Genomic DNA, 27,232 nt, shown 5'->3' with positions numbered 1-27,232 from the left:
GGAAAGAGGGAGTCGCCGAGTCCACGCTCTCCCCCACCCTTCGAAGGAGCATTCCTCCCAGGGACCGAAAGAGGCACTTGAGGTAAACAAGTCACGTCCCACCACCCGGCCTCAGTTTCCTCCCAGACGCCGGCTCGGGCCCCCCTACCCCCGCCTGCCAGCCCCCCAAGGCCCTCTCCGATCCTCCCTCCGCATTCCGTCCTTTCAGGTCGAAAACAAACACCCCGGGCGCGTCTCACAAAAAAAAGCACCCAACCCCCTGGCTCCCCGGGAACCCCGGCTGCACAGAGCCCGGTCACATGAACTCCGGGCTTTTTTTTTTTTCTTTGGTGTGACGGGCTTCTCAGATCCCTTTGTGAAGCGCAGGTTTTTGAAAAGGGAACGACCCAGGTTCTGGGTTTGAGAGGAGCCGGGGGGGACCCGGCGGGAGGAAGGCTGTCGGAGCCAATCAAGCCGCCTCCAGACCCCAGCACGTCGCCTCTCGGCCGCGCGCGGTTATTTCTCCTCCGCTCTCCCGCCTCCGGGTCTCGCCCTAGGGTGGCCGGCGAGGCGAGGACCCCAGGTGAGAGGCCGGGGGGCGGGGGGGCGGCCCACGGGGGTCGGGGAGGCGGGAGGCCCGAGCGGTTCGGCCCGGGCGGCACGACGGGCTGGCCCCGGGGCTCAGGGCGTGTCCGTCGCCGCCCCGGCTGCTCGCTCGACACTGTTCGCTCCTACCGGCTGTAGATGGAGCTGTCTGGGTTCCTGCAGCCTCCGACGAGCCTCGGAGTGTTTCTCTTTAAACGGCCTGAGAGGGACATGCCTCCCAGGATGCAGTTTGTATCAACATGGCAGCTGCTGTGCAGCTCCCCTGCTGAAGAGGCGCCGGGACGGCAGCGCAGCTCGCAGCCCCGGGCCGGGGCCGGAGCCGGGGGGTCGCAGCCGCGGCCGCGGAGGGGCCGCGCGCGCGCGGGCCGGTGCTGAGGGCCGGGGCCCAGCTCGCGGCCGGGGCGCAGCCCGCCGGGGCCACCCGCACCGCCGCGCGCCCCGCTCCGACGCCGCCGCCGGGCTCGGCCGCTCCGTCCCCGCCCGCCCCGAGCAGGCCGGGCCCGACGGCCGCGAGAGCCCGGGCGGGGAAGGCCAGGCCGGGCGGGCGCCGCCTGCGGAGAGACCGGGGGGTGGGGTGGGGGGGCCGGCCTGCGTGGGGCCGCGCGGCGGCGGCGGCGGCGACTCCGGCTCCGGGCCGGACAGCGCAGGGCCATGGCCGAGGCGGCCCCGGCTCCGGCGAGGGCAGCCCGCGCTCGCACGGACGCGCGGACTCGGGGCCCTGGGGACGGCCTGCGCGTCCCGGGCTCTGCGGCCCGGCCTGGGGTCTCGGTAAGGGACGGAAGCGCCGCGACGTGGGGGCGGGGGGCCTGGAGGGCTCGCGCGCCCCTGCTCGGGAAGGCGGGGGGCTGGGGGGGCGGCTGCGGGCGGGGAGCCGGGCCGGGGAGCAGGCGGCCGTCCGGGCGCGCCTGCGGGGACGCCCGGGGCCTGGCACGCACGCGGGCCCGGAGGCGGGCGCCGGGGCGGCGCGCCTCGTTCCCTGCGGAGCCGGCGCCGCGTCCGTCGGGGTTGCCGCCGCACGTTTTCCGCAGAGCTCGGCCCCGCCGAGCCTTCCGCGGCCGGAGCGCGGCGCTGACGCGGCTCTCCCCATTTCGCAGAGCGGAGACACTGAGGCACGGACATCTGGCAGCGACCGGCCCTGCCTGCCCCCAAGGTCACGTAGCGAGTCATCCGTGGCTCGGCGCCCGCGTCCGCAGAAATACCTGCCTCCGGGCCGCCGCGGGCCTGGACGGGGAGGGGGGCGGCCCTGGCGGCGCCCTCCTCTGGGGCGGGGGCCTGGGCCGCCGCGCTGGGGCCGCGGCCCGTCGGAGTCGGGGGGTAGGTGATGGCCGGGTGGGAGGCTGGGCAGCGCCCAGCCGAGCGTCTCGGGCGTGGGGAGCAGGTGACCCTCGGGCTCGGGCGCTTCGGCCTCCAGCCTCTCTGCGTCCGGAGGCCCTGTCGAACTCTGGGTGTCCGGACGGTTGGGGTCTGGGCAAGCGAGCTACGAAGGGTTTGGGGGTTGGTGTGCCCCTATCAGGGGGCCGTTCTTAAAAATCAGTCTCAGAGCTCCCCGCCGAGCTGCTCTTTAAAATGCAGTAGTCGTGCTGGGAGGAGGATTGCTGCATGGGAGGCAGAGCCCTGAGCCTCAGTTTCCTGTTGGGTACAGGAAGGGGTCGGGATATAGGGCTTTCTGAAGAGCCTCAGGTCTTAAAATAATAATGATGATAACAATAAAAGCAACGCTATGAAAAATAAAACAAAATGGTTGTTAAGTGCCTAGGTCTCTAGGACCCTTGAATAGTATATAATTCTGAGTGAACCACATTGGGTCATAGGAGACAATGGCATGGCTTTATAAGTCAAGATAGGTATGATGAATTTTTCTGCTAATGAGTGAATCCTGGAGACCCCATCCGTTTAGGACACATGGGGTAGGGAGGGTGGGTTAACTCCTATGAAATAAGAACCTGAGTAATTCTCTCCCTGTCCCCAGCAGTTTGAGAATGTAAGCTTATTAATCTTACATATCATATTTACAGCTCCATTCCTCCGTTTGGCCATTTCTTTCTGCTTAGTGTAATATCAAGCCACAAGTTTACTGGGACTGATGAAAATAGAGCCAGGGGCTTTTATTTGGGGGCGGTGGAGGGGATGCTCTCCTGTGGCCCCTCATGGCTCTACAGTGCTCAGAATCCGGAAATGGATAGAGACACTGTAATAATAGAGAGCAAAGAACTGGTGTTTTCCTTTGAGCTCTGATTAGACTGCTTAGTAAAGATGCCTTGCTCTAATGGCTTTATATACTGTCCTGAAGCTTTTCTTCATTGTTTCCAGTTAAACCCCTGGATCACGCCTGGGAGACTCACTTGGCCCCTGGGGATTTTCCCTTCTTCCTACTAGTTGTAGGCAAATACCCTAATCCCCTTGTGAGGACAGGGCCATACCTGTACCTATTGTGTTGCATTAGGCTCATCACTTTCCCTGTGTCTGAGATTCCTATCCCAGATGGTTGTCTGGTCGCGCCCTCGCCTGTGAAGAGTTGAGAGGTGGCTTAGTTGTTGATGAGGCTTCAGATTCAGGGGTCTGTGATGCCCTTGAGAGTGCTTGCTGAATTTTGGGTATGTGCTCATGTGTGTTTTTGAGAGGGAGAATCCATAGTTTTCATGAGCTTTTTGAAGGGGTCTCTGACCCCACCATTAAATCAGAATGTCCATGGGCAGGGCCTTCCAACAGGTCTTTGTTTAATCTCCAAGCCTTCGAATTTTAGAGTTAAAAAGGATTCAAAACACACACTGGCCAGCTGTCTCAGCTGGTACGTGAGGCCCAGAGGCGACCTACAGCGTAGGCTGAAACGCAGACTTTGGAGCCAGACGGCTGTGTGACCTTGGGCTAGTTCCTTAGCCTCTCCAAACCTCCACGCCTTCCTGTGCTAAGTGTGGATAAGAATTCTAAGTGTCCCTGTTTATAGGGTTTTGTGAAGAGTAAATTAGATAAACCCTGTAAAACACAGTTCATGGGACATAATAAAGGCCAAATAATTGTCAGCTTTTACCTGACTAATTAGCCCTCACATCTGGTTCCCTGCAAAGTTGCTGGATTGTACTACCTCAGAAACCTTTTGCCTGAACAAGGTCTTGAAATCTTCAGTCCTTGTCTTAAAAGCCTGATGCTGTCTCAGTTAAGCTACACATAAATGAATGAATGAACAAATGAAAGAAAGCATTAGAAGGTATAAATAGGTTTAGATGAATCATCTTTGATAGATGATTCAAAGAACTTCATTATTAACTCTATACTTTTTCCTGCTTTATACCATACAGTCCATGGAATTCTCCAGGCCAGAATACTGGAGTCAGTAGCCTTTCCATTCTCCAGGGGATCTTCCCAACCCAGGGATCAAACCCAGGTCTCCCGCGTTGTGGGCAGATTCTTCACCAGCTAAGCTGCAAGGGAAGCTCAAGAATACTGGAGTGGGTAGCCTATCCCTTCTCCAGGGGATCTTCCCAACCCAGGGATCGAACCAGGGTCTCCTGCATTGCAGGCGGATTCTTTACCAACTGAGCTATTAGGGAACCCCCCTCATTATTAACTCTAGTAACATTTTGTAACCCTGTCATTTATACTTTTCATTCAGCAGACATGTGTTGAGCACATACTGTATTTCAGACTGGACACCAGGGATATGCTAATTTTCAAATGAAGAAAAAAGGAATTTCAGTTACTGTAAAGATAACTTTTATCTGGCACATAATAACTGGCCATTCAGCAGATTCATTGAAAGAAGAGTATGCTTGACAAACATAGATAAAGAAGAAGTTCTTTTCAGTTCCAATAAACATATTGATTGTCTGGATAGATAGAAACAGCGCTGGTCACTCAGAAGACCTTGGTTTCACCTCTGTGATGATACAAGCTTTCCTTGAACATGGACATAGCAAGGCAGGGAATGGGGAAAGTGTGAATAATTGAAACCCCCTTCAAGTAATTGAAGGAGTCGGTCTTTATTTTGGCTCCAGTCCCCACCAACCATGACACAGGTCATGGAACTGGCTGACTTCAGCTCTGTTTCCCATCCTGCCAGGCCTCCATTTTTCCTCCATCCCGCCTCATGAACCATGGGGAGGACCCCGACAACCAGGGTCCACCTACCGCTGGGGACCCTCTGCCCGGGAACCTTGGCTCTGAATTGCCATGCCCACCACACCTGTGTCAGTGTCTCTCTTCTCTGCATGTCACAGGAGCCAGCCCGTGTGCCCAGTAGCCCATTCAGCCTCTCCAGCAGGGGCTGGGTCTGCAGAACATGTTTCAAAGGCAAACCTATACTGTATCAACTCTCTGAGAAATGTTATTAAGTCAACAATTCAGCTTTTATCAAAAGGTCTGGGAAGCTTTAGGTAATTGTGTGTCCTTACTGTTGGTCAAAACAAGGAAAAGAACATGGGTACCACTACTGCCTGATGATACAAATAGAAGTGGTGGGGCTGGATGTTGTGTTCACCTTCGAGGTAAGTTCCTCTGTAGAACCAGCCCCACCTTGCTGGCAGTCTTCGGCTAGCCCGGCATTGATAAGATTCCGCTCTATTGCTTTTCAGAGCTTTACTCTATATTTAGTGCTCATTGCTTGAAAAACTCAGTGAGGTAGCAGGTGGGTGAGATATTATGACCCTGTCTAATGGCTGAGGACTCTGAGAACAGAAGATGAATAGCCGGGCCAGGGCGACCCAGGCAGCGTTGGTATAGACGGGGCTGAAAACTGAGTGTTCCAGCTCAAGGCCAGTAACCTTTCTCCTCTCCCACACCTCTACTCGTGAGATGACTCCTGCACGGTGTATGTTGTGAAAAGGGAGATGGCTCTATAGAAGCAGAGGTGGTGTTACCATCTTTTATTTGTTGTTAATAGTAGTTGTATCATCCACACGTAGATCAGCGTGAGGGTCTCAAGAAGAGACTCATGTCCATGGAACGTATCGTATTGTTACAAAGCCCGAAGCCCCTTTAATGTGGGTGTTTATCTTTGGAATTTATTTGCCTGCTGGAGACTCTTGGCCTTCAATGCTGTCCTTTCTCTCCTTGAACACAGGTCCAGCAGTTGGACATGGAGACCCAGCGCTCCTCCCCTCTGTCATTCCCCAACATCCTGCAGGAAGAAACCTCACGTCAGGCCCCAGCCGGACTCCCTCGAGAAACTCTGTTCCAATCCCACGTGCTTCCCCCCAAAGAACTCCCTTCTTTGTCTCCAGCTGTCTCCCGGCAAGGCTGCCTACCCCAGACTCCCGGCGCCCCCAGGCAAGAGACTTCTGGCCGAATGCCGCCGGTGCTCCAGAAGGGACCCTCACTCCTGTACCCTGGCGCTTCCGAGCAAGACACTCGGATCCAGGGCCCCCTGACTTCCCCAGAAGAGCCCCCGTATCCACCCCCCGCCACTGCCGAACAAGAGATGTCCCTTCTCTCCCACTCCGCCCACCATCAAGAAGCCCCGCTCCACTCCCCCGAAGTTCCTGAGAGAGACCCCCTGACCCTGTCCCCCACCGTGCCCGAGACCGACATGGACCCCTTGCTCCAGAGCCCGGTTTCCCAAAAGGACACCCCCTTCCAGATCTCTGCTGCGGCTCAGAAGGACACCCCACTCCCAACGGCGGAGATCACCCGCTTGGCCGTGTGGGCTGCCGTCCAAGCGGTGGAGAGGAAACTGGAGGCCCAAGCCATGCGGCTCCTAACCCTGGAGGGCCGGACCGGCACAAACGAGAAGAAGATCGCCGACTGTGAGAAGACGGCCGTGGAGTTCGCCAACCACCTGGAGAGCAAGTGGGTCGTGCTGGGGACCCTGCTCCAGGAGTACGGGTTGCTGCAGAGGCGGCTGGAGAACATGGAGAACCTGCTGAAGAACAGAAACTTCTGGATCCTGCGGCTGCCCCCCGGCAGCAATGGAGAAGTTCCCAAGGTAACTTTATCCCAGTCGGGGCTTCCCAAGGAGTGACTGGGACTGGCATGGATTTTAGGAATTTAGTATCAAAGAAAAGGAAAGCTGTGGGTAAGAAGGAAAAGAATCTGATGATGTCTGGTCCCCAACTCCACTAAGAACAGGACACACCCAGACCAAATGAATTCCTCCTGTTGCTGAAAAGCATAGGTTATAGATCAGAGAGACGTCCTAGTGATGGGAGTGTCAGGGTAAGAGGAAGTTCATTCGTGACATCTGGGGATGAAAGGCACATTGAAGGCCAAGTGGTTGAGCTGTGGACAAGTGTGGACCAGTGTGGTTTCTTGGAGGGGTGGAAGGAGGACCGGGCGAAATGTTACAGGGCCCTGTCATGTGCAACATTTGTATCAGTTAACTTATAAGTCATGTTAATGCCAGTAAAAATGTGCTTTTCAGAGATGTCCTAAAACACCAGAGGACAGTTAGGTTTTAATATTGTTTCCCAGGGGAGAGCACTTGAACATGGACTGGTTTTCTTTCTGTTTTTTTTTTTGTTTGTTTGTTTGCTTGTTTTATGCTACTGTCTCTTTGCACAGCCTCAGGGCAGGGCCAGGGTGGGGACGGGGGAAGATTCATGGACCCTGTTGTCTAGGCCTGCGCTTTGCAGGTCATGTTATGTACATGAATCACCTGGAAGTGTGTGTCTTAGTCGCTCAGTTGTGTCCAGCTCTTTATGACCCCATGGACTGTGGCCTCGTCTGTCCATGGGATTCTCCAGGCAAGAATACTGGAGTGGGTTGCCATTCCCTTCTCCAGGGGATCTTCCCCAGCCAGGGATCGAACCCAGGTCTCCTGCATTGCAGGCAGATTCTTTGCCATCTGAGCCACCAGGGTAAGTGGCTGAATCACCTGGGGTCCTTACTAAATGCTGAATCTGAATCAGTGGGTCTGGAGTGGGGCCCGAGTCTGCATTTCCAGCATGTTCCCTGGCGGTGCCATTGCTGCTGGCCTGCAGACCACGCTTTACAGCAGCAGGGATTGTCCTCTTAGAGGAGAAGGGGACCAGACAGCCCCAGGCCCTGACTCTCTTGGGCCAGGACAGTAGCTGAAGCCTCCTGATTTCTAGAGAGGTCCCTGGTGAAAACCCACAGCTGGACCTTTTCTGCTCCAGGCCTGAGAGTTTTGACCCAGGCCCAGGGGGCGGGAGCCGTTCTCGGCTTTGGGATCCGGCAGCCCAGGCCCTGTGATGCCTTCCGGTGGGTCCACGCTGAGCCTGTTGTGTGGTTTCAGGTCCCTGTGACGTTCGACGATGTGGCCGTCCATTTCTCGGAGCAGGAGTGGGGGAACCTGTCCGAGTGGCAGAAGGAGCTGTACAAGAATGTGATGCGCGGCAACTACGAGTCTCTGGTTTCCATGGGTAAGAAGACGGCTGTCTGCCCGCGGCTTCCTGCCGGCCTGCTGGGGGCTCGTTAGGAAGCTTTGGGGCCTCTGAGCGCCGAGAAATCATTTTCAAGAGCACAACAAACAAGAACAGGCACCGATATACCCACATGCACCAATGCAGCACAGATGAACACAGTTTGTAAACAGAGACAACGCTCTATGGAGAAGCCACAGGGGTCAGGGGGACAACCTTGAACATCAGTGGTGTGTGTATATACATATATATAAAACTTAAACTTAGTTTGTCCAGCAGACCCTTACTGAACAAAGTGTGAGGTGCCTTGTGAGAACTGCACCTAAACAGCACACCTTTCCCATGCGAGAGTTAGGACAGGTGTCAGCCCTGAACACTGCCATTGACTGAGAGCTCTTGTCCCCCTTGTGCAGAGAAGAGGTGTGACCCCGGGGGTTAAAGGAACATCCTAGGTCCCCACCGGGAGGTCACAATGTCACCGAGATCTCTTCTCCCCCCAAATCTGTATATTCTTATTATCTTTGTTAATGAGAGTATTTGAGGATGAATACTTAGGAAGATAAGCTTTAGTATTATGTGTATCCTTTTCTCTGATGTGGGGAACTCTTCGGACACACACCCACACACGCACACACAAAATTAGAAAAACATTAAATATGCTGTTGCATAGAAAATTTGATCCTTGCTGGAACTGTTACTTTTATCCATCTATACCTCTCCATGGGATACCTTTTTTTTTCCCTTTTCTTTTTAAAGTATATGCATAATTGTGCGAATGCAACACTTTAGGTTTGTGTGGTAACGAGCAGCCCCACCCTCGAGTGAGTGCCGCTCCCCCACGGGAGCCCCGTGGACCCTGGGGCCTATACTGTTTCCCATCATTTTGTGCACTTGCGCACGTGTGGTTTGTGGTTTGCACAAATGGGACCCCTCACTTATTTTACCAGCGGCAGCCAGAGACAGCTCCCGTGTCAGCCCACAGGCCCGCTTGAAGGGCAGTGCAGTGTTCCTGGTGAACCGTTGTTCTGTTGATATTGACCTATTGATGAGCGGCAGCCCGGGCCTGTGCTCGCTGCTGCAGAGGATTGCAGTCAGGATCTCTCTGGGTTTGTGCACTTCCGCGAGTATTTCTACAGGATGGATTCCAGGAGGTGGGTTTGCCAAGGAAAGAGGGTGCTTATGTACAGTGTCACGGGCATTTCTGTGGGCCATCCCCAGGGCTGTGTGTGTTCACATAGCAGTATGACAGCGCCATCTCCACACCCTTAGCCCAACAGAGGTTCTCCTATTGGAAAGATTTGTCTTTTCTGACACACAAAAAATGCTACTGACTTGTATCAGTATGGGAACTTGTGCATCTTTTTATGTGTTTATGAATTACCTATTTCTACCTGTGATATTTTTATTTCCGTAACCATAGAGACTATATATATATATATATAAAATTGTGGATGTTAACCCTTGGCCTTATATTTTACGAATGTATGTGAGATACTATTTTCTTTGAGTTCTGTCATCTTTTGACTTTATTTCCGAAGAACTTGAAACTTTTTGTAATGTAAAAAAACCTATCAGTGTTTTGTTTCATGACCTCTAGATTGCATTAAGATTAGTTTTTTCATTTATAAAATTTTAAGTATCTTCTGCCTTTGTCATGAAAATCTGAGCAGGCATTGGCCACCTGTGAGTCACAGATGACTGAGGGCCAGTTCCCATCAGTCGTCAAGTGGCGCCCCATTGCTGGTCCCGCTGGGAAGACCTGAGATGGGTTCAACACACACACGTGCGTGCACGTGTGCACACTCAGCATGCCCTGAGGAGAAGGGCTGGAAACGTGGCCCTTCACTTTGCGGCATTGCCAGCCTCAAGGAGGGCAGCTACGCCTGGTGTCACACACACACAGGTGACAGTTTTGTAGCATCCAGTGCGACCTCACCCCATAGAATATCTTCTTTTCTTCCTCCTGCCCAGACTATGCAATTTCCAAACCAGACCTCATGTCACAGATGGAACGAGGGGAGAGGCCGGCCATGCAGGAGCAGGAGGACTCCGAGGAGGGCGAGGCGCCTGCCGATCCCAGTGCCGGTGAGTGCCTGCAGGCGACCGAGGCCTTGGCGCCCGGGAGGCCCGGCGTGGGGTGTGTGGCCCACAGGAGACCCTGGCGGGCTGTGTCAGCAGGCCAGTGCAGGAGGGCGGCCCAGAGGCCCTGGGGCCTCCGGGTCACCAGCGGCCCCGGTGGCGGAACTAGAAACACTGTGGTCTCGGGGGGCTTTTGACCTGACCGAGCATCACCTCGCTCTCTGCGGGAAACAAAACCAGAACTGACAGAAAGGCGTTCCCTTGTCAGGATGCTGACGCTGGTGCAGCCTCGAGCTCCCCAGAGAAGGGCCACGTCCCTGGGCCTGCGGCCGGTGAGTGGAGGGACTTGACCTGAAGGTCCTCCAGTGTGCGGGCGGGGTCCAGATGAGGCGGCAAGGTGGCGGCGGCAGGGAGGTGCAGGCAGGACCGCCGTGGGCTCGGGAGCAGAGCCAGCAGCAGGCTGCCCGCCCCGGAGCCCCGGCCTTGCTGCATCCTCGCTGTGTGGTTTTAGTTGCTTGATCTTCTGGAGGTCTACTTTCTCATCTGTGAAACGGGACGGGTGCTGAGAGCCAGGGCCCGGCGTGCTGACCCGCAGGGGCCAGCGGCCTGGGACGCCAGGCACTGTCTGTGTGCATGGGGAGCGGTTCCTTACACAGAGGTCACTCAGAAGCCCCCACACCGGCACCGCGGTGTTCTCGGGGTACAGGTGGTTTTGGAGCCCCTTCTTCAGCATTGCTTTTGGGCTTGCGTCACTCACCCAAAGGTCTTCTGTGGGGGCAGTCCTTGTCCTTTGTAGCCAAACATCATTGGTGATCCTGTCTTTTGCACAAGGAGGATAATCTGGCTGAAGAGCCAACTGGGGTCAAAAGCTGGGTCTCGTATGAAGGAATGTCATTGGCTCTGGGACCAGGAGGAGGTGGCCACATGGAGTAAGACTGGAAGTAATTTCAGGAAGAGGCAGGACCCCAAGGGAAAATAAATGCTGGCATGTTACAGAGAAACCATAAAGCATCAATACTTTCTAGAGATTTGCCTAGAGATTTAAATGGAGGGAAGGGGCTGGCCCTAAGTTCATTCTGGCAAGCAGAAAGATGGGTTTAAAAGTAGATGAGGTGAGAGAGGGGGTTGGGGACAGGGTGTGACACTTGTTTGGAGGAAAATAAGTCTGGATGTCAAAGGTTTGAGTGGCTGCATCCAAAACCAGTGTCGCTGCGAATGGAGAGATGCAAAAGAAGAGAAATCAGAAAGAGGGCTTGGGAGGCAGAAAACCAGAGGGGAGAGGCGGTCTGTGGTAAAGATCCTAGAACCCCGCTGATGTCTCCATGGGGTTTTGTAGTTCGGGTGCTGCCTTTCTGCCATCTTCTTAGAAGTGCTAGGACGGAAACATGGATCCTGTCCTCTGTCGGCCTGTTCACACTCTCATCACAGGTGGGCCTCCCACCAAGTGGGGCCAGAATCAAGAGCAAATAACCTCAACCAGCTCAGCCCTAGGCGGGGTTGGTTCTGGCACAAGTGTGTCCGAGCCGGAGCGTCTGTGGGCAGCGGTGGCCTCACAGAGGCTGCCTTGTGCAGCTGGAATGTGCCATTTGTTCCACTAACCGTGGAGCCCGATGGGAGCAGAGGACAGGAGTGGAGCAGGAAGCACTGTCCACAGGGCACCCCTGTGTGTGGGGCTGTGGCCTCGGGGCCGCAGGCTTGGCCTCTGAGTTCAGTATCAGAACCCCAAACACGCCAGCAGTCACCTCTTATTCGCGTGTCCTCTCCCTTGTAAGGGCAGCCACAGGCCAGCCCTGGGCCAGACCTGCAAGTGTGATACCAAGGGGGAAACAGCTAGAAGATTGAGAACTTTCATGGTTCTAAGTACAGTGAACATCACCATCTTATGAATTGGTTGAGTACATGCAGTCCATCAACTGTCATTTATGGTTCGGATTCCTAAGGGCAAGGAGGCCTGAAGGCGACTCAGATATTGGCCCTCCTCAAACTCCCCTGAGCCGGGGCTCCTGTTCACAGCCCTGTAGGGGTGAACGGGGGCTGGGGGAGCTGGAGACCACTGTCATCTGACAGATTAGCGGAGTGAAGCAAACACACCGGAAGCCATGGCTGAAATCTAGGTTCTCATAGATTGTATGTATCTTCAGCCTTTTTACAAAGCAGTTTGATATTTTTTGGACTAAAATATGTTTTAAATATTTAAAATATTCATTTACTTAACCTGATAATTTCTTTTCTGAGAGTCTATAGCCTAGAAAAAATCCAAAAATATGGATTAAGATATACAAATATCAGGGGACTTCCATGGCGGTCCAGTGCTTAAGACTTTGCCTTCTGATTCAGGAAGTGTGGGTTTGACCCCAGTTGGGGAGCTAAGATTCCCACATGCCTCACAGCCAAAAACCAAGACCTAAAAGAGAAGCAGTATTGTAACAAATTCAATGAAGACTTTTAAAATAGTCCACGTGAAAAAAATCTTTTAAAAATAAGGCTGAACAAATGTTATATTACACCACGATAAAGTGTCACAGAGCCACTGAAATCATATGTGAAGCGTTTTTGCACCATATTTTCACTTGTCTGTTTATTGTTTAGTTCATCCAATACTTTTTGTACCACGTACTATGTCAAGAGAATGGTTTTAACAACCTAAACACCCCATGTATATAAAAATACATATTGGCCGCTATGGCAGCGCCGTGCGGACAGGCTCCAGGGCTCTGGGAACCACAGTGGCGAAGACCTTACTGAGCCTGGCTGGTTGGCAGAAGCCTCAGAGGAGGTGGGATTTTTAGTGGAAACACAAGTGGGAGTTCCTGGAGGAGAACTCCTCATGGGGAAGGAGGACTGGAACGCAGGAGGCGCTCTCCGTGGGCTGGGTAGATCTGGCCTAAGCCAGGGACAGACGTGGATGTCTGTGAAGGGTGGCTGGTAGATGTTGAATACGAGAACAGGGGGTCCTGAGGATGACTCCCAGGTCCTGACAAGAGTGAGGGGGTAGGACAATGGGAGGCTCTGACCCGGAGAAAAGACAGGAACACATTAGGTGTGAGATCTCAGGACGTGTCCAGGAGCTGGTGCTGAGTGTGGAGACCGGAGCTCCCAGCAGAGACCTGAGCTAGAGATGGACCTGGGGGCCTCAGTAGCATGGATGAGATCATCTTTCCCAGCCTGGACAGGGGAAGAGGAGGAGCACAGGCTATGCCCCCGGAGCCCTGACTTTCAGAGCGATTTGGAATATCCAGGTGGGGCCCAGGTGTTAGTATTTTTTAAAACAATGCCAAGGTGATTCTCATGTGCAGCCCAAAGTGGAAAACCACTGTTGTAGGGTTTGGGAAAAGAAGAAGAAACCAAAGGAATCACAGGAAATAGGAGGAGTGGCCTGAAAGGTAGTAAGAAATTAGGATAGTGCGTCGACGTTCAAGAAGAGTGTTTCCCCGGGGAGGGAGCAGGGTGAACAGTGTTGATGCTGCACTGTGGTTTAGTAAGGCAAAGACTTTCTTCCTTCCTTACTTATGGGCTTCCCTGATAGCTCAGTCAGTAAAGAATCTGCTACCCACTCCAGTATTACTGGGCTTTCCTGGTGGCTCAGCTGGTGAAGAATCTGCCTGCCATGCGGGAGACCTGGGTTCAATACCTGGGTTGGGAAGATCTCCTGGGGGAGGGAGAGGCTACCCACTCCAGTGTTCTGGCCTGGAGAATTCCATGGACTGTATAGGCCATGGGGCCGCAGAGAGTCATACATGACTGAGCGACTTTCACTTTCAAGGCACAGACTGCCAAGTGTCCGCTGGATTTGCACATTAGCAACATCAGTGGTCTTAGCAAGAGAAGCACTGGTGGTGTGGCCAGGGTGGACACCTGTAGAGTGGGCTGAAGAGTGGACAGATGATGAGGAAGTGGAGGTCATCCCAGTGTAGCTGTGAGTGCAGAGCAGAAACGCTGATGGGGTGGGTGGGGTAAGGAGCCTTGTTTGCTTAGGATGAGGATTGCTGAAGCCTGTCTGAAGCCAGTTGATATGAGACGTGGATATAGAAATGGATAATGTAGTGAATTCCCTGGAGGTCCAGTGGTTAGGACTCTGTGCTTTCACTGCTGAGGGTCCAGATTTGATCCCTGCTGGGGGAATCAAGATCCCAGCAGCCGGGTGGCAAGGTCAAAAAAAAAAGGAGCGGATAATGTAAATGCAGTAGGAAGTCAATGACGTCCACGAAAGATAGGGGAAAAACTGGGTGGAAATATAAACCAAATCATATTTTACTATGCTTTCTAGAATTTTCTAAAATGAGCGTATATTACTTCTTATTCACTAAGAATAATTTAAAAAAAAATCACATGAAGAAAGACTCCAAGTTAAAGGTAGCAGATTGAACATGTGCTTACTCCCACCTCCCCCTCCCCCCCAAAACAAGAGTGAAGGGACTTTTAAAAGGAATGGACGAGGAGACGGCAGCAGCTGAGTTTTGGAAGGCTGAGAGCAGATGGCTGAGCGGTCACTGATTTAGAAAGCTGAATCCAAAACTGGTGTCAAGGAAGCTGGGAGGAAACCCAATCTGCAGTCCACCCAACCCTGCTCAAGACCCGGCAACTAGCAGCACCGGAGATACCAGGTAGCTTTGGAAATGGGGGTGAAGGTGAGGCTAAAAGCAGAGCACTAGTCAAACATCTTACGAGGCCAGTAAACACTGCCACTTCCCTCGATGGCCTCACCCCACCCTGATGGGTGACCACGGCTTATTCTCTGAAGACAAAAGTATCTCTGGACGTGGACATCAGGCACAATTGAGAGGATGGGTACTGTGTTGAAAACAAGGGAATGAGTGAAGCTTACAGACAGATCTTGACATCTCCAGCTTTCTTCCCTAACCTGACTCCCAAAATTATGCTCACATCCAAGTTTAACCCTCAGGGCAGGGTACTAGGAAACTCTTTATCTGGAGACTCTCAGGGCCAGCCCAGAAGATTTCCCAGTGAAATGACCTAGCCAAACCATCCTGCTGGGAAACCATGCCCTACCTGGATACACCAGACTTGCAATTCACTTTTGAGTACTCGACTTTTAATATAAATGGATGACTGAGAACCAAGCTTATTTTCTTGGGCTTCAAAATCACTGCAGATGGTGACTGCAACCATGAAATTAAAAGACACTTGCTCCTTGGAAGAAAAGTTGTGACCAACCTAGACAGCATATTAAAAAGCAGAGACATTACTTTGCCACCAAAGGTCCATCTAATCAAAGCTGTGGTTTTTCCAGTAGTCATGTATGGATGTTAGAGTTGGTCTATAAAGAAAGCTGAGTGCCGAAGAACTGATGCTTTTGAACTGGGGATGTTGGAGAAGACTCTTGAGAGTCCCTTGGACTGCAAGGAGATCCAACCAGTCCATCCTAAAGGAAATCAGTCCTGAATATTCATTGGAAGGACTGAAGCTGAAGCTGAAACTCTTAATATTTTGGCCACCTGATGGAAAGAGCTAACTCATTGGAAAAGACCCTGATGCTGGGAAAGATTGAAGGCAGGAAGAGAAGGGGATGACAGAGGATGAGATGGTTGGATGGTATCACCAACTCTAGGGACATGAGTTTGAGCAAGCTCTGGGAGTTGGTGATGAACAGGGGAGCCTGGCTTGCTGAGGTCCATGGTATCACAAAGAGTCGAACACAACTGAGTGAGTGAACTGAACTGAATGAGCAGTGTTTAATAAAATTGAGTATATGACCCAGAAAAATAGAATAAGACAACAGAAAAGAAAATAGAGAATAAGAAAATCAAAAGATGGAAGTTCACCATCCAGATAATAGAAAAATCAGAAAAAAAGTGTTCTTGCTTGGGAAATCCCATGGACAGAGGAGCCTGGCGGGCTTCATGGGGTTGCCAGAGTCGGACACAACTGAGCAACTAAACACCAATAAGCAGAAGAAAAGAAAACTACCTCCAGGGAAATCGAAAAGTGTTTACAGGCATAGAAAAGTACTTATAAGTGTGCTACATGATTCAATTTTAAATAGCATTTACATAATCCAATAATAAAAACATCCATTATTAATCCAACCAGAATCACAAACTGGGAAGAATCAGGGATTTGGACAAGATGTGGATGGATGAGGAAGAGATGGTCCTCACCTCCAGCTCTAGGAAGTCAGTAGATGATGCTTAAAACTGAAAATTCAAGGAGTAGCAGTGTCATTATGTTACAGAGAGGTATGAAGGTGAATGACAAAAGAATCAGCTAGAAGGATGGGAAGTGACTGCCTCTGGGAGCAAGTTGAAGGATGGTGGGGAGCTTTTTAAAAGTGAGTTTTTAAGAACTCTTCAACCCTCTGACCTATGTGCATATATAAACTTTTTAAAGACAATTTTAAAAATTAATATACCAAAGTTTAAAAAAATCTAACAGAAAGTGTACCCATGAGAAGGTTGGAAAGCCTGTGTCAGCCATCATTTCTGTGCTTTGAGCTCGTAGAGAAAGTTAATGTGGCAATGCTGGTTTTCACTTTCCAATGAAATTCTGAAGTTGCATCAACATAATTCAAAAAGAAAAAAAGCTGAAAGAATGAAAGTTTCCATAATTCTCTCTCAAGAGTCAACAGCTTAGGACTTCCCTGGAGGTCCAGTGGTTAGGACTTCGCACTTTCGCTGCAGAGAGCCCAGGTTCAATCCCTGATTGGGGAACTAAGATCCCACAAGCTGCACAGCACAGCCAAAGAACAAAAAAAAGAGCGGCTTATTCCTTTCAATTTATGTGCATGTATTCAAACACATATACACAGAGCCTTAATTATGTAATAAATGCTTTCTCTATGTTAAAAAAATTTTTTTTCAGACAGCATAGATGTACATTGTTTAGCAACTTGCTTTTTCCAAAAATATATCTTTGACGTCTTTATTTGAAAATTACAAAATGTAAATAATTAAATGTTTAACTGTCTGCCAGAATAACATTATACCCACTTCATTAATAATTAAATATGTTCACAACATTTAATACCTTTGAAAACAATTTGTAGCAGAGATTTTTCCCATCTCAGAAGAGTTCTTATGAAGAAATGTAGTTACAAGATTAAAAACCAATCACAAATTAAATATTTCTTATCACCAAACAATATCAAGGCAAATCTACAAATTTTTTTTCCAAAAAAATATAACCTAAATATATTTTTTTCCAAAAAAAATATAACCTAAAGGTTATAGTTGATTGCATATTATACTAAAGATTATAGTATTGTGCATATCCAACATGTTTGGTGTAACTGATCAGGTAGCTTCTGGAAGGAATCTTTGAAGTCCCAGAGGGTCTCGGAGTAGCCTGTTCCTCAGCTCAACGTTGTTTATAGAAAGGAAGAAAGAGGGGGCGGGGGAGGGGAAAAAACTGTTTTTTCCCCCTAATCCTAGTGTGATTTCATTATTTATGTCTAAAGTTTTATTCATCCATAATTTATTTGAGGTGAGATATGTGAAGATTTTTCTAGTCAGGAAGCCAGTTGTCTCCACTCCAGTTACCTAATCCCTTTCCCGTGGTTTGAAATGCTACCTTTGGTCATAAACTATGTTCCCACAGTGTATTTGTCTTTGATTAATTTTTTTTAAATGGGAGAACAGATTACCGCTTATGAATGCAGTCTGGTTGTTGGTTGTCAGTACTGTTTCAAAAGTTGTTCGGTGCGGAGAGAACATTTCAGTGGGAAACACTGGCTTCTCTGCTGCCCAGAAAGAAGGGGAGAGGCACAAAAATGTGTACCTGCTGCCCACTTCAAGGGGAAAAGAATTAGATGCCATAGAGGAGCAGACAACGGCTTGGGTTCAGAGAAGATCACAGTCATGATGGGCTGAGATCAGCCTAGGATGTCTGGTGGAATGGGGGTCTTTTTTTTTTTTTTTTTGGAATGGGGGTCTTAAAGGAGGACATGAAAGAGGAGAGTGAAAAAGCTGGCTTAAAACCCACCATTCAAAAAACGAAGATCATGGCATCTGGTCCCATCACTTCATGGCTAACAGAAGGGGAAAAAGTGGAAGTAGTGATAGACTTCATTTTTGGGGGCTCCAAAATCACTGCAGTTGGTGACTGCAGCCATGAAATTAAGAGACGCTTGCTCCTTGGAAGGAAAGCTATGACAACCTAGACAGCATATTAAAAAGCAGAGACATCACTTTGCCGACAAAGGTCCACATACCCAAAGCTATGGTTTTTCCAGCAGTCACGTACAGATGTGAGAATTGGACCATAAAGAAAGCTGAGCACCGAACAATTGATGCTTTCAAATTGTGGTGCTGTAGAAGACTCAAGAGAGTCCCTTGGACTGCAAGGAGATCAAACCAGTCAATCTTAAAGGAAATCAACTCTGAATATTCATTGAAAGGACTGATGCTGAAGCTGAAGCTCCAGGACTTTGGCCACCTGATGTGAAGAACTGACTCACTGGAAGAGACCCTGATGCTGTGGAAGATTGAGGGCAGGAAGAGAAGGGGACAACAGAGGATGAGACAGTTGGATGGCATTACTCAATGGACATGAGTCTGAGTAAACTCCGGGAGATAGTGGTGGACAGAGGAGTCTGGCATGCTGCAGTTCATGGTGTCGCAAAGAGTCAGACATGACTTAGTGACTGAACAACAAAGGGATGGGAAGGCTTTGTGGTCTTCAGGCTGGAACACCCATGCTCAGGGGGTACAAGTGGCTTTCCCAGAAGGGACAACACAGATGGCTTTTCAGGTCCCGTTTCCAAGTCTTCATTCATCTGTTCTCATTCATAAAATGCATCAGTGAGGGCGCTGGACACTTGCGGTCCCAGTAGTGCTGTTCCTTAGCTCCCGGCTCTCCCACTATTGAAAATAAAGAACAGGCACCTCCTGCCCATCTTGCCTTACTATGGAGTGTTTCTCTGAGGTATAAAACGCCCTTGGGGTCATGAAACAAAGACACAAGCCAGACTGTTGCAGGGATGGGGACCAGAAGTGCATGGCTCAGGGGCCTGGATGGTGAATTCGTTTGGAAGTCAGATATTTGGAATACCTGGCTTTCAACAAAATAGAAAGAGAACCTAATTAAGTTGTCAGCTAATAGGTCATTAAAAACAGTTTTTGATGATATGTTAACCGTGTGCTTTTGCAGCATTGTAATTCAGAAGTTCACAGAATAGAGGGATGATTCCATAACAAAGCTCCCGCCAGCCCATCTCCAGATCTATGCAAATGAGCTCTCCCAATGGTTATATTTATAAAAATGAAAAGTAGGAATAGAATTTATTCTGAACTCTGTCTCCTTCAAGAGATAATTCACTCTCAGATAACTGAACTAATTGGGGAAAAAGTCCCTATCCATCTTTGTAAGAGATTCACTTCCTCCAGGTTTTTGGTTTCCCATCTTGAATAATTATTTTTCATTCCACAATAGTAATAACTAAGGATGACTTAAGCCAGGCAGAAAAGTAACTCTTAGAGCCCTGTGGTTATTAGAAATGAAAGCAAAATTAATCTTTCCATTTACATGCACATTTCTGTGGCAGAGTGGTAGATGAGGTGATCAGTAAAAGGCATCTGAGCACAAAAATATGTTCTATTAGGATAAAATTCTGTGGGTAAAGTGGGAATGGAAATAGAAGTCCAAGGTGAAAAGGAATGATATTAAAATTTCAAGTATCAAAGAAGAACTTGTTCGTATATTTTTTAAGTGAATAATGGTGGGTTTTAAATTGCCAGGGTTCTAAGATTCCATTGGCAACGTTAAATGGCAATGGAAGAGTTTATTTTAAAATATCAATATTTACAATACTCCAGAAATTACATCTTTTGCAGTGATTGAAGCATTCTATGTATTTATTCAGGAAGGTGCAAACAAGTACCTGGTTTTAAAAAATTATCTTAGGGAGGAGGCAAGCAAAATATTTCCAGGAGTTTCTGAAGTCAGGGAAGATAACTTTTCTGATGCTGGAGCCGGTGTGATGTAGTAGAGAGCCCAGAAGAGGGGAGGCCAGAGAGGGGACACAGGAGACCAGGCTATGATGTCAAGCTGGAGCAGGAGGAAGCCAGGGTGTGAGTGTGGATGACTTATCTTTTTTGTAAGACAGAGAGTAGGATGAAGATATCTCTGGTGGCTCAGTTCAGAGGGAAAGTAGGCACGGGCTGCGTGGAAGGCTGTCGGACTGTTTCCTGCACAGTGTACTCCCCATCGTTTGGGACTTAATTAGTCCACTGATCAGATAGGATTTAAAGGATTGCCAGGCATCAGAAAGAACCCAGCTTTAGGCCATGTGGCATCAGTTGCTAGTATGATTAGCGGTCTGCTTTCTTGGTGATGTGGTCCACTTTGTTCGGGCGGGACAAGTGAACGTGTCAAAGAAAGGACAACGAGGAGCTTCATCCACTGGGATCCTGGTCCCATTTCATTTTTCCGCAGCACTTACACCTTGTAACATACCATCTAGTTTATTAATTATGTTTATTGCCTTATGTGAGATGTAGGCAGGCAGGGAGCTCTGTTTTGTTCCATCATGTGTTCCACCATTGGAACGCACATGGCATAGTTGGTGCTCAGTAAATAGCTATGGGATAAATGTTCAAAAAATAAATATGTTCATGCATTGCATGTTTACAGTTTCCCTAATTAACAAAGTGATTTGAGGGGATTTATGCTGGCATAGCTCTATCCATAAGCAAGAAAGTAAAGTTGAGCCCCTATCTCACACTGTACACAAGATGAAGTAAATTTCAGGTGGAATAAAGAGCTAAAGGTAAAACATAAAATGATAAGGACCTGGGAATAAAATCTGGGAGACCAGGTGAACCACCTAGGGCCAGAGGAGACCTGCTTAACTCTCATAAAATAGAAAACCCACAAGCCATAAAAAGGACAAGGGACATAACTGACAAAATGAAAACTTTAGGAAAGTTTTATGATAAAAGGTAACACAAAGGCAAAGACAAATGATGAATCTGGGGGAAATATTTGAAATGCCAATAAGAGAAATGGGTTCTCTTTAATACAGGAATCAAAGGGTCTCTGACCTAGTGACAGAACACAGTTCACACCGAATCCACTCTCAAAGACCAAGAAATGACACTCACATTACCCTCATTAGGGAAGTAAAGTATTAGTAAGTTAGTTATCACTTTATACCCATCCGACCGAGGAAAATTAAAAAGAGCAGTGATGTCTTTTGCCAGCGGGGACGTGGGGAATGTGCTGGTAGAGATGTGAATTGTCACAGCCCTGTGGATAAGCAGGCTAATGACATCTGTCAGAATCGAAAATATTTTTAATTTTTGACCCTGCAGTCCCACTCCCGCCACTCTCCTAAAAATAAAAGCACTCCTTTCGGTTAGAGATATAAATAAACACATGTTTATGGCAGTGCTGTTCACCAGGGCAAAAACCTAGGAGCAAAAAGTGAATGTTGTCAATAAGGAAATGATTGAACACATTGCTATATGATCCTCACTGTGGAATATTCTCGGCTTTTAAAAGGATGCATTAGCTTACAGAAATTGCTGTGAAGGGATTTCTACAGGATATTTGAGTGAGAAAAGGAACATAGAGGATTATGTGTAAGGCAGTTTTATTTTTTGCAACCAATGGCTAGAAAAGAAACATGAATGTAAATGTGCTATGATAAATCATTCAATAAGCATAGAGAAAAGTGTGAAGTCCGTACGGGAGTTACCTGAGACGCTCATACTTGTCAAGTGGGGAGCGAGGGGAAGGGGAGGCAAATTAAAAGGGGGAAAATACTGCACTGAAAACCACAAATGTGTGCTATAATCCCATTTATGTAAAGTGATGCCTGTGTGTAACAACATTTGAAATTAGCCTACAACAGACATATAAGCAGATTAAAAAAAAATGTCAGGGCCATGTGTGTAATCAGATGCTATTTAACTAAAAACAACCCTGCGGCCCTCTCTTGTGCCTATAAATGGAGGCTGGGAGAGGGGACTGGGGGTGGGGGTGGGGCCTCTGGTCTGTTGATGTAGGACACCTGGCGAGGACTTGAAAGGGTGTGCAAATGACCAGATGACTGTTGTCATTGTTTAGTCATTAAGTCATGTCCAACTCTCTGGGACTTCATGGACTGTAGCCCGCCAGGCTCCTCTGTTCATGGGATTTCCCAGGCAAGAATACTGGAGTGGGTAGCCATTTCCTCCTCCAGGGGATCTTCCCCACCCAGGGATCGAACCCGGATCTCCAGCATCACAGCCGAGTTCTTTATCACTAAGTCACCTGGGAAGCCCAACCACATGATTAGCCTTGTCTTTATTAACTTGGTTGAGGTGGAGAGAGGTGTTAGCTTTGTTCGGGCCTAACCTGGGAAAAGGAATTGGGGTCTCTTTTTAAAAGAAAGCATGACTATCTTATTATAAAATTACAAGGGGTCGTGGAAACAAACTGCCTCTATTTTAACTTGACTCCAGTTTATATTCAAGGCTACACGGTGTCCAGAAAATTCTATGCCTACTCACCGCCAACTCGGGATATTTCTTCAGGGTCTCTAAAATAAGACTTTTTGAAAATATAAATTCTAGGGCTGCAAAAACCTGAGCAGGTGGAATGAACATGTTCTGGATTCTTTTGTCCTCTCCCGCCCCCACCCGCCCGCCTTCTCAGCTCATGATGGGATCGTGATTAAGATTGAGGTGCAGACCAACGACGAAGGCTCGGAGAGCCTGGAGACTCCGGAGCCCCTGATGGGCCAGGTGGAGGAGCATGGCTTCCAGGACTCAGAGCTGGGGGACCCGTGCGGTGAGCAGCCGGACCTGGACATGCAGGAGCCGGAAAACCCGCTGGAAGCATCCACGGAGGGCTCGGGCGAGTTCAGCGAGCTCAAGCAGATGCTGGTGCAGCAGAGGAACTGTGCGGGTGAGTGGGGGGAGCTGGTGTCATCAGGCCCACGGAGGGGCAGGGTGGGGGTTCCTGCATGGGAGGAAGCCGAGGTCTCCTTCAGAGAGGTCGTGTGACCCCGAGAGCTCAACAGTTGTGACCGAACCAAGCAGGGCCTTAGGTCCAGGCCCCCTGCCCCGGGATTTAAAAGCATCCATCCCCGGGCAAGGAAAGAGGGTGTTGCAGCCAAAGACCAGGTCAGACGAGGACCTCCGGGGATGGCAGAGATCATCTCTCCGGCCCCTCCCTCGGCAGGCCGAGAAGGTCACACACTGGTGGCAAGGCGAGAACTTCCGTCTCCTGATATGTCTGTCCTTGGTCATCCCTGTCACACTAGAAGCCTCAACTGGTTTGAAGATTTCCATCTTGGATCGCACATCTTTGCAAACGGCTGAGACCGTGCTGTCTTTTTCTGGCGGAATCTAGGCCTCGTTTCTCTTTAATCTCAAAGCCTCCAGGTCACCAGTCTGCACACCCTTGCTCCCTGTGAGGACGTGTGCTCTCAGGAGCGCTGCCAGGATGGCTTCTGTGACGCTGACCCATCCATGCGGGCCTGAGAAAAGCCCCTGTGATCCTCATGGTGTATTTTTTAAATACGCTATTAGACTTAGCTATTGTTTTACTCGGGATTTGTACAACTATGTGCATAAATGAAATGAACCTGAATTTTTCTTGAATCATCATTAAGATACTAGACTTATCAAAGTCTAGTATACTGGGAGTCATTAGCCATCATATCAGTTCATGTTTATACGGAGAAATGATGATTTAAATATTTTTCACTTTATTTTATTGCCTTTCAGTTTGTCTTTTTGCACACAATAAAACATCATGGACATTGTTCTTGGTCAAACGATGTGGATCTAACTCTTTATTTTTAAATAATTGCATGATAGTCAAGAAACCTTTTTAATATACCACGTTGTCCTTCATTAGAGAATAGCGAAAGACACAAGGCAAATTGTGAGGCTCCCTTGCACTGATTGCCCTGTGAACATTTCTGTTAATTTTACTAGTACCACTTAGTAATATTCTAAGAATCTTTGTGGGATTTCAAGTCCTGAATTTTAGGCCCAACTGTTTCATTCTTATTTTGTTGAGAAAATGCAACTTTGAAACCCAAGGAGAGTTCCAATATTCCAAGGCCCATATTTCCCTTCTGCCTTTCATAAACAACCCTATTTTCAGGATCAACACCAGAGCAATGAGTTGCCAACCTCCGAAGCTGCTTCCTCCTTCCTGATCTTTTAAGCATCGTGTTCCAGGGATGTTCTGGGTCACTTCCTGCTGAGCGTCCTGACTGGACTGAGGCAGCATTGTCTTATGCCCGGGAGGCCTGAGCTGGGACTCGGCACACCTGTGTTCTAATTTTAACACTGCCACTTACAGGGTGCAGAGGAGTAGCCAGAAGTGCTGTGGCCTAGCGGTCACTGACAGACTTATAAGACTTTGGCTAGCTCACGAACACTGCCAGCTTCAGTTTCCCTGTCAGTTGAGGGGACAGACTAGCTGGTCCTTCAGTTTCAAGTGCTGAAGAGGTCTTAGTTTATTTACTTTATTTGGAAATGTGACTTGACAGCCACAAGCTTGGATGCCCCATGTCTGTGAGACAGGGATAATTCTTGCTTGATTTCTCCTGTAATAGGATATTGGGAACATGAGAGAGCGTAGGTGCAAAGTGGTGTGAAAAAGTTCAGTTGTTTGCTCCTAAGAATTCCACAAGTGTCAGACTGTCTCATCTTCCACCTCACAGGTGGACTCGAAAGTGAATGCCTTTCTCATGTCACACAAAGTTGGCCACTAAGAATAGAGCTCCCCAATTCAGTGTTTAGAGAGGGCCAGGTAAGAGCAAGGCGCTTGAGAAAATTCACACAGATGCTGGCAGGCTCTCGGACTTCCGTTCTCCAGGAACCCTGTAAAACAGACAACCTCTTAGGCCAGCGGGCAGAGGCCCAAGAGGAGGACAGCAACCATTTGGGGTGTTCATGGAACACTTGGCCCAGACCCCAGCCAGCTCCAGGGTCAGGACTGGTGGAGTCCGCTGGCAGTGAGCCATCCACCCATGTAGGTGAGGTGCTACCTCAGGAGGCACCCTCACGCCTGCTGTGGGCTCAGGAGGGCTTGAGGGGTACAGGTTCGGAAGGTCAAGGAAGGTTTTCAGGGGGAGACAGGATTGGGGCTGGGTGTTAAGCAATGGGCAGGATTTGGAGACCTCCAAGGAGAGGGGATTTCTTGGGTGGGGGGGGGGTGGGGGGGGGCGGGCAGTGAAGGCACCTGAGGAGAAATCTCCAGGTGGGTTCCGGAAAGGAGGCCAGCGAGGATGAGCCGAGTTCAGGCAGAGGGGAAGAGGTTGCGAACTTGATATGTCAGGACCCTTTGGACACGCTTGGTGGAAACCCGACCCTCAAGTGGCTTAAATAAGACAGAGGTGTTGATGGGCTTGGAGAGTCATAGGTCCTGAGGGTGGCAGCCTCTGGCTCCCTGAACCCGGGCGCCTCCAGGACGGCTCCGCATGCGGGTTCCTTCTTACCTGCGAGTCCCTACCCGCTAGAGGTGCCAGGCGATGGGCACACGCAGCGCCGGCGTCCCACCATGAGGACCCCGTCGTCCCTGCTTCCTCCGCAGAAAATTCCAAGACAGAGCTCCGACCCGCCTGTTTTGGGCCTGGTCAGACGAGCCCGAACGGGCCCTTTGCTGAGCTAAGCCCCGCGGCTAGCCCGGGTTCCCTGGGCCGCTGGGAGCAAGCAGGCAGGTGCGAAGGCCTCAGGGCCGACGGTGCGCACGCGGTGTGTGTGGGCGAAGGGGCTGCCTCAGCCGGGTCAGGGGCGCCAGGCGACACCTAACGGCGTCTTGTCTCTCTCCCCCCCATCCCCCGGAGCAGAGGGGATCGTGATCAAGACCGAGGAGCAGGAGGAGGAGGAGGAAGATGAGGAGGACGACGAGCTGCCGCAGCACCTGCAGTCCCTCGGGCAGCTGTCCGGGAGGTACGAGGCCGGCCTGTACCCGACGCCGCTGCCGGGGGAGCTGTCCCCAGAGGGCGAGGAGAGCCCCCCGCCGCTGCAGCTGGGGAACCCGGCGGTGAAGCGGCTGGCGCCCCCGTCGCACGGCGAGCGGCACCTGGGCGAGAACCGGGGCTCGGGCAGCCAGCAGCAGCGGAACCGGCGCGGCGAGCGGCCCTTCACGTGCATGGAGTGCGGGAAGAGTTTCCGGCTGAAGATCAACCTCATCATCCACCAGCGCAACCACATCAAGGAGGGCCCGTACGAGTGCGCCGAGTGCGAAGTCAGCTTCCGCCACAAGCAGCAGCTCACGCTGCACCAGCGCATCCACCGCGTCCGCGGCGGCTACGCTTCGCCCGAGCGCGGCCCCGGCTTTGCCCCCAAGCACGCGCTCAAGCCGCGCCCCAAGTCGCCCAGCTCCGGCGGTGGCGGCGGCCCCAAGCCCTATAAGTGCCCCGAGTGCGACAGCAGCTTCAGCCACAAGTCCAGCCTCACCAAGCACCAGATCACGCACACGGGCGAGCGGCCCTACACGTGCCCCGAGTGCAAGAAGAGCTTCCGCCTGCACATCAGCCTGGTCATCCACCAGCGCGTGCACGCGGGCAAGCACGAGGTCTCCTTCATCTGCAGCCTGTGCGGCAAGAGCTTCAGCCGCCCCTCGCACCTGCTGCGCCACCAGCGGACTCACACGGGCGAGCGGCCCTTCAAGTGCCCCGAGTGCGAGAAGAGCTTCAGCGAGAAGTCCAAGCTCACCAACCACTGCCGCGTGCACTCGCGCGAGCGGCCGCACGCCTGCCCCGAGTGCGGCAAGAGCTTCATCCGCAAGCACCACCTGCTGGAGCACCGGCGCATCCACACGGGCGAGCGGCCCTACCACTGCGCCGAGTGCGGCAAGCGCTTCACACAGAAGCACCACCTGCTGGAGCACCAGCGCGCGCACACGGGCGAGCGGCCCTACCCCTGCACGCACTGCGCCAAGTGCTTCCGCTACAAGCAGTCGCTCAAGTACCACCTGCGGACCCACACGGGCGAGTGAGCGCGGCCCGGCCCGCGCCCGGCGGGCGGCCACCGGGCGCCCCCAGCCCTTTTGCCGTGAGCCCTCCCCCACCCCCTCTCCCTTCGTCCCTCCTCCCCCCCCGGACGCGGGGCGGCCGCGTCTCCCCCGGGGGGCCCCAGTGGCGGGGGGAGAGCGCGGACCCGGGGAACCCCCTTCGGGCTGTTCATTTCCTTGACAATAAAATGGATGAAACCAATCAGCACGGGGGGCGTGATTTGGCCGCCGGCCACTCGGAGGGGCGGGGCAGGGCCACTTAGTTGGGGATAGAACTTTATAATGACATTTTGGATACTGTGGTTCTATTTGATAATAATAGAGTAATTTTTAAAAGA

The 27,232-nt window shown here is 50.8% G+C and overlaps 1 protein-coding gene across 3 annotated transcripts; it reads left to right on the top strand.

The window, feature by feature from the left end:
• Positions 1-417: 417 nt before the first annotated feature.
• Positions 418-27,232, top strand: ZNF777 (zinc finger protein 777). Of its 3 annotated transcripts, none has more exons than XM_061166023.1 (6): positions 418-562; positions 5,642-6,502; positions 7,772-7,898; positions 9,870-9,983; positions 22,572-22,823; positions 25,726-27,232. In XM_061166023.1, exons 2-6 carry the CDS (start codon positions 5,657-5,659, stop codon positions 26,877-26,879), a joined length of 2,493 nt encoding a protein of 830 aa, XP_061022006.1. In that variant the 5' UTR covers positions 418-562; positions 5,642-5,656; the 3' UTR covers positions 26,880-27,232. The 3 variants fall into 3 exon arrangements, with proteins under 3 accessions (XP_061022006.1, XP_061022005.1, XP_061022007.1); XM_061166022.1 differs by lacking the exon at positions 418-562 and adding an exon at positions 1,253-1,353; XM_061166024.1 differs by lacking the exon at positions 418-562 and adding an exon at positions 1,721-1,735.

The sequence above is a fragment of the Dama dama genome, chromosome 18 (genome assembly GCF_033118175.1).
Source record: "Dama dama isolate Ldn47 chromosome 18, ASM3311817v1, whole genome shotgun sequence".
NCBI classification, from domain to species: Eukaryota; Metazoa; Chordata; class Mammalia; order Artiodactyla; family Cervidae; genus Dama; species Dama dama.
Note: the sequence above shows the minus strand (reverse complement) of the source record. Positions and strands in the feature narration are given on the sequence as shown.